The sequence below is a fragment of the Convolutriloba macropyga genome, chromosome 1 (assembly GCF_964194025.1).
Source record: "Convolutriloba macropyga chromosome 1, txConMacr16.3, whole genome shotgun sequence".
Lineage (NCBI taxonomy): Eukaryota > Metazoa > Xenacoelomorpha > Acoela > Convolutidae > Convolutriloba > Convolutriloba macropyga.
Genome location: NC_134468.1, coordinates 76,099,667 through 76,106,941, shown reverse-complemented (window position 1 = coordinate 76,106,941; position 7,275 = coordinate 76,099,667). Strand labels below are relative to the sequence as shown.

At 37.2% G+C, this 7,275-nt stretch overlaps 1 protein-coding gene across 2 annotated transcripts in view; it reads left to right on the top strand.

Annotated features, from left to right (window-relative positions):
• Positions 1–750: 750 nt before the first annotated feature.
• The window catches only part of LOC142342770 (bridge-like lipid transfer protein family member 1), a 166,090-nt gene continuing 159,565 nt past the window's right edge, over positions 751–7,275 (top strand). For both annotated transcript variants that reach the window (XM_075394337.1, XM_075394328.1), the window contains exons 1-2: positions 751–905; positions 4,234–4,944. In XM_075394337.1, the coding sequence (XP_075250452.1) occupies positions 879–905; positions 4,234–4,944 (738 nt within the window). In that variant the 5' untranslated portion in view covers positions 751–878. The remainder of the gene's footprint in view (positions 906–4,233; positions 4,945–7,275) is intronic.

The window sequence follows — 7,275 nt, the reverse complement described above, 5'->3', positions numbered from 1 at the left end:
AGTTGGAACTGTCATTAATAAGACTACTTGAATGGGTAACAACATATTCGGTTTTGTTTAAATTATATTAGAACACGAGCACGTTATAAATTCGTATACATCATGCGTGACTTATCTCACTCAGCTTTATGAGCTGTGCACTTAAAACTCCAACTAAATTTGAGTTCGTTTAATGTCAAAGAAACGCATATGCAATGAAAGCTCCCTGAGAAAAATAATTCTGCGTTATGAAATTGAGCAAGCTATTTAAATTTCTTGAGTAAAAGCTCTTTTCATAGTCTTTTGAGCGGCGTAGATAACTTTGTCAATTTATTTTCTAAATATGTTGCTCTCTATACTCTGCAGCATGTTCGTGTTTTTCTCTGCTGTTCCTGCAATATGTCAGCTATATGGTTATGCATAGTTTGTGGTATGTGTTCTCAATAATCGAGTACGGGTTTTGCTAAGACAACCAATACCTACCAGTTGTTTCGTAAAGTTTTCTGATTTCTCCATATTCTTAAACGGCTCGTGCGTTTTTTACAACCCAAACTCTTGTGTTATGCAGCTATTAATGGTGTGTTACAAAAATAGACATAATTTATACACAACGTATGTGTCATAAAGGTCAAGAGGATCCAAATTTTTCCTGTTTCTTCTCTGATTTGATCTCACATTTAGAAAATTTTCGGAACAAGTTGTTTTTAAGGTTTCAGAGACGTCTGTTCCAAATGGGTGGAATCTGGTGCAACAAGCAACTGGTCAGGAGGACACTTCGAGTGAGGAGCAGGATGAGCTTGGTTCGGATTCTGCCATAATCGAAAAAGAAAATATTCCACATCATCACCACTACTACTACTACAGTGGAAAACAATCGTCAGAAAAAGCAATTTCCGTTCATGCTTCACGCTAAGTTTGAACTGGATGTGAGTAAATCTCCTTGATGTATAATAACACGTCAGCCACCCTAACTAGTAGCATAGAAATGCGGTACCGATTATTAAACAGGTATGAAGAGAAAAAGATTTTCGGGTCTTTCCCGTTATAGCCCCCATTATGGTACCTTTATTGATTGCTCTCAAACAAAGTTTGTAGCAATTATAATAGTTCTATCGGTCTTTTTTGTGCGATTTTTCGCTTGACCAATTTTTCGTCTGACGCTTTTGAATTTTGGTCCTCAAAAACGGGATAAACAGGTAGCGCCCCAGCAGGCATTAAGAACTATTAGAGCCTGTCAGCTGTTTCAGCTCAAACTGTTTTTGAGACTTATACTTATGATGTGAAGGACGGTTCATATGGGTTGAAGACTCCTTCACTGTTGACCACCCCCCCCCCCCCCACTATTACCCTCACCAACCCCCCCCCCCCCCCCCCCCTCATCAGCTGCTCGCTAAAAACACGCACATTTATACTATTTTGCACAATTTTTTAAAGCTTTTTGAAAATTTTTGTTATTAATAGCCGCACAGCGATAGCTGGGACTATTATTGGCCTTCTCTTGGTTTTTTTTATTTCGTCGTCGCGATTTTTGTTACGACCATATGACGTCACAGCCACTTTTTGTTCATTCGTTCATGCAATTTCAACTGAATTGCATGTGTGACGTCATTTTTCGCTCTTAGTGGAGCGAGTTTTTTTTGTTCATGCGCTTGATTGAATTTTTGCTCACGCGTGGCTCACCTCACTCTCAAAAATGACTTCCTCGCGTTGAAATTGACTTTTATTTACGTTAATTCAAAGAGTTAAGGTCAAATGGGTGTGTGTCACTCTAAATGACGGTTATTTGTGAGCAGCTAATAGAGGCAGTAAAAACTTATAGAGGTTTTTAATCAAAATCTAACATATCAGCCTTCAATGAGAAGACGATTTTTTGTTCTCTTTTTCACTGTTTTTTTTAGACGGCAGATCTACGAAGTTATTGCGGCTATTTTCTGGCAATCTGCCAGCTATGTTTTTACTTTTATTAGCCTTAGGTGTAAAGTTAACCTCCTCTAGGTTATAATAATAGGTCACTGCATAGTTGCTAATGTTTATGGAATGGTTTCAACATTTTGACATCACGAATTTTTTTTTGGCATTTTTTTTGACAAAACGTGCTTTTTTTCAATTTTTTTGACTTTTAATATTTCCTTATTCAGGTCTTTCCAGACCCAGGGGCCAGAAAACCTAGGGGCCAGAATCAACCTAAGCGGTTTGATAATAATATACTGCCAATTTTTATTGGCTATGGAATAGTTTTTCATTTTTTTCAATGTCACAAATTTTAGCAATTTTTTGATAAAACTTGCTTTTTTTTGAAAAATTTTCTCGTTTTCTGGGTTTTTCAGCATCAAAAGCCAAGAAACCTTCTTTAGGTTTTGAAAATAGGTTACTTCATAACTTGCAGATGTAATGGAATGACTTGCAAGATATTAACATCACGAATTTTAGCTTTTTTGCCTATTTTTTGACATTTTTTTGCCTATTTTAACCCATTTTTTGACAATTTTTGCTTTTTTTTCAAATTTTTGACATTCCTAGTTATTATTCAGGTTTTTTGAGCCTCAAGGGTCAGAAAACCTCCGTTAGGGTTGGATAATAAGTCATTGGAATCTTTTTGATGGTCATGGATAATTTTCAACTTTTTAACATAGCAAGTTTTAGCTTTTTTTTTACGAAACTTGTATTTTTTTTTATTAATTTCGCCATTTTTTTAGGTTTCCCTAGCCTCAAGAGCCACGGAATTTCCTCTAGGGTTTGATAATATGTTACTGCCCAGTTTATAGATGTAATGGAATGTTTTTCAAGATTTTAATATCACGAATTTAAGCAATTTTTAAAAAATATTTGCAATTTTTTTCATGTTTTGAATTTTTCCGGCACTGGGCCCCTGGGACCTCTTCCGAGGTTTGATAATAAGCTGCTGCATAGTTAGAGTTATTGGAATGGTGATCACTATTTTTTGATGACTCGGGTTTATTTATTAACACGGCTAGAGGTTGCAGAGTCGAATTATAGAAAATATTCCTATTTCTCTTTCTCTCTCTGTCGGTTGGGCTTTCTCTCCTGTTCTTTCTCGTTCATGTTTTATCTCTCTCTCTCTCTCTCTCGCACTCTATCTCTCTCTCTCTCATTTTGTTGATGCCGCACTTCAGCTGCTGTTATGCGGCGTAATGTCATGATCATCTCTGATCCCATTATGGAAAATATTCCTATTTCTCTTTCTCTCTCTGTCGGTTGGGCTTTCTCTCCTGTTCTTTCTCGTTCACGTTTTATCTCTCTCTCTCGCACTCTATCTCTCTCTCTCATTTTGTTGATGCCGCACTTCAGCTGCTGTTATGCGGCGTAATGTCATGATCATCTCTGATCCTGATTAACAATCAGTTATAGTATAAATGTGTTTTTAATCATTAATGACTTAACAGGCACTTTTTAGGAAGTGAAATCATTGTTAATTGCTCTCAAAAGCAATTTGTTGCAAATATATTAATCCTGTTTGTCTCTTTTATGCAATCTTTGGCTTTGCCGATTTTTCTTCTGAAACCTTTGATTTTCGTCTTCAGAAACGGGATAAAGGGGTAGCGCCCAGTTTGCATAAAATTCTCTTAGAGCCGTTCAGCCCATTAGTCATCAAGTATGTGATTAACAGAAATTGTTTTGGATGTGAAGGGTGTGGAGGGCGGTTCTTAGAAATTGATCCCACACCCCCACGCACCCACCGCCCCCACATCAGTCCGCCCAATCCAGTTTTGCACCCCCGCTGCGGAGCACCCCAGCTGCGCTCATCTTACGCCCCTTCAAATAATCTAAAGCTAGCCTCACTAAACCGTGGCTAGCTACTGACGAAGCCAACCGCTCGCCATTCGTTTGAGAGCAATTCGCCGACGTTATTCGGTTATGTTCTTAATTAGGGAGCTATACGTTATATAACCACTAAACGGGGGGGGGGGGGGGGGGGGGGATTTTCAGATCTTGGTATCAAAAGTGAAGGATTTCCAACTAATGGTTTGAGAGAGAATTTTTATCGATTTTTTATTAGAGCGCGCCTTTTGAATCGGAAGTAATCATTGTGATCAATTTTTACCGCCCAAAATCAGGGCAATGAAGGAGTTCCACTTGATATTGCACTTCCCACTTCAATTTCCACTTGATATTTTACTTTCCACTTCGATTTCCACTTGATATTTCACTTTCCATTTCAATTTCCACTTTCACTGGATATTAGCTATTTCGTCATTGGCATTAGATCAGTTTCGTTTTGTGTCCTTGTTTCAGAGCCTAAAGATAGTGTCCACAACTCCGACTAGTCAGACCATAGAGCTACATCTGGACTCAACCGATATTGAGTTGTTTAATTTCCCAAATGGAAACGTATATACCAAACGAAGAGAAAAACTGATGACGATGCTAGCCAGAGGACGATTGTCAGTTGAAGTTATCCTGGGTAACCTTGGAAAAACTTCGCTATTTAGGTCTGCACCATCTGTGGCGTCACTTGACCCACCGCCGATTTCGGCCTGTAATAAGCTCACGCTGAGAAAGAAAGCGTTTGTTAAATTTGACGTTAACTTTGAAAACTTCCCGAAAGAAAGGGACGATGGCGAAATTTCGCAAGCAGTAAAAGTTGAGATAATGAAGTTTAATTTGTACATTAAACCTCAGGCCATAGAACATGCTTTCACAATTTACATAACATATAAAAATGCATTTGACTATTTCAAACGAGAGCGAGAGAAACGGTTCGAAGGAGTCAGCACAATGGCACAGACTTTCACGTCCTACTCAACGAGGAAGATTTCGGGAAAGACAAATTTGAAAAAAGAGAATAACTTAAATGTTTCAAAAGAAGGCACCACCACTGCAAGTGGCAAGGCTGGTTCTAACGCCTCTCCGTCTGTTGGTTCTCGACGCAGTTCAACCAGAATTTACTTTTTGTTCTCCATACAAAATCTTGCTATCTGTGTTCCCCTGGAAACTTCTCGATACGTTAGTCTTAATTCTGTTCATGTCTTTCCTGATCTAATGCTACCTGTTCCATCATTTCTTTAGAAATGGGGGAATTTATATGTCAAGCCATCGCTTTTTTCTTCAGTAAAGTTTACAACAATTTTTTTGTATTTCAGGGAGATAAGAGGGGTCTCATATTAGAGCTCTTGAAGAGTGTATTTTATTTCCAAAGTTAAAAATTGCAAAACGAGAACTTCCCCAAAAGCTTTCCCCCTTTAGCTAAGTAAGGAATCTACTTAAATAGCCACCGTCAGCCTCTAAACAGCTATTATTTCGGCGTTCTTCTTTTTACGACTCGATAATGGGTATTGGAGAAGTGTCTTTAATAGCCGCAGAGCGATAGCTGGGACTATTATTGGCCTTCTCTTGGTTTTTTATTACAATTCAAAGAATTTGAATTGTATTGGGGCGCTGTCTTTTAAGATCTGTTCACACATTTTCATAGTTTTTGAAGTCAAATTGGAGTAGTGATTTTGGTCACGCCGAAACAGGAAGTGGAGCGAAAAAGCGAGTGGGTTTGCGGCGTGAAATTTTTTCGCTCTAAATTTTAAGAGTGAGAAAACGGTGTTTGAACAAAAATTCGCTTTCTCCCTAGTGGTTTTTTGTTCACATGCGGCAATTTCACGTTGATTTTTACTGTTTTTTTTTAATTGTTTGGATCGGATTTTTTTCTAAATGGTTTTCCCGATATATTCATAGTCCGTTCAAGGTCTAGTTTTCTGTTTAGTCAATGAAAATTCTTTGAATTGTGCGTCCTGCTATTTTTTTTATTTCGTCGTCACGATTTTTGTTACGACCATATGACGTCACAGCCACTTTTTGTTCATTCGTTCATGCAATTTCAACTGAATTGCATGTGTGACGTCATTTTTCGCTCTTAGTGGAATTTTTGGTCACACTTGATATACCTCACTCTCAAAAATGACTTCCTCACTTTGAAATTGACTTTTATTTACCTTAATTCAAAGAGATAAGGTCAAATGGGTATGGCACTCTAAATGAAGGTTATTAGAGATCAGCTAATAGAGGCAGCAATAACTTATACAGATTTTTAATCAAAATATAACAGATCAGCCCTCAATGAAAAGACGAATTTTTTTGGTCTGTCTTTTTTACTGTTTTTTAGACTGCCGATCTACGAATCTATTGCGGCTATTTCCTGGCAATCTGCCAGCTATGTTTTTTAAATCAATTCTAACTATCAATAGAGTGAATTTTGAAGCAGGGAATGAAACACATTAAAAAAATATTTGGATTGAATAAAATGTTCAATAAGAAGTGGATTGAGAAAAGAGTGCCTTTTTCATACCGCTGTTTAATTTCTCTCGCACGAAATTTGAAGCAATCATTGTAAACGTTTTAGTCTTTTTTATGCAAATTTTTTGCTTGACCATTTTGAATTTTCCAGTGACTTTTACGCCCCTGACTTTTTCGTTTTGCTCGATCTAAATTTCCCTCTTATTCACAAGTGTCTTCAGCTGAACTCAAATGTTGGCCGGTCACTTCTAAAAGTCAAATGAAAATCGCACCGAAATGGGTTTTTCGTTTTGAGGTTTTTTTTAGTGGTTGTAGTGGTTCATAATAGCTTCTAATGACGTCATTTGGAGCCCCTTCAGTGAATATAGTTACACACTTCCTCTCCCCTCGGCTGAAGCAGGCGGAAATAGATTCGAGCTCCCGCTAGTCCTTTCTAGAGCAATTCTTCCAGTGTTAGTGGGTTATGTTTTCGAGACGAAAAATTGATGTCTGAAAAATTTTTCGTCAGCGAGCTAAATTTTTTAACGTGAGGCGTTTTCAAGTAATTGAGTTTTAATAAAAAAAAGATTAGGGTGTCTTCAAATAATTTTATCTTTTTTTTCTAACTAAATCAATCCCAAAGGCTGTCAGTGGGGTCAACGGTGGCTATTTTCCCGCAATCTGCCAGTTGTTTTTTAAAATTGTTTTCCACTTTCGACCGGGATTATTATCATCATTGGCGAATATGTTCCGGGACTTGGTGGCAAAATTAATTATCTGATTTTTCTAGAATGAAATTTTCAAAAGAATTTCACTAACAGCATTTACGTGCGTGACATAATTTCTCACTCTTTATCCAAAGTTCTTAGGTCATTTGCTTGATTATATTTTGATTATTCGTGACTCAATTTGCTAAATTGAATTTTGGTACTATAAAACCTAAGTTTGATTTGAATTAGTTTAAGGTCAAATGAACTCATAATTTTAATTGCTATCTAATGAGAAGCAATTGTTTTAAACGAGTGTGTCTTTTTATGCAGATTTTTGGCCGTTTTTGCGTTTTTTTTCTAGAAT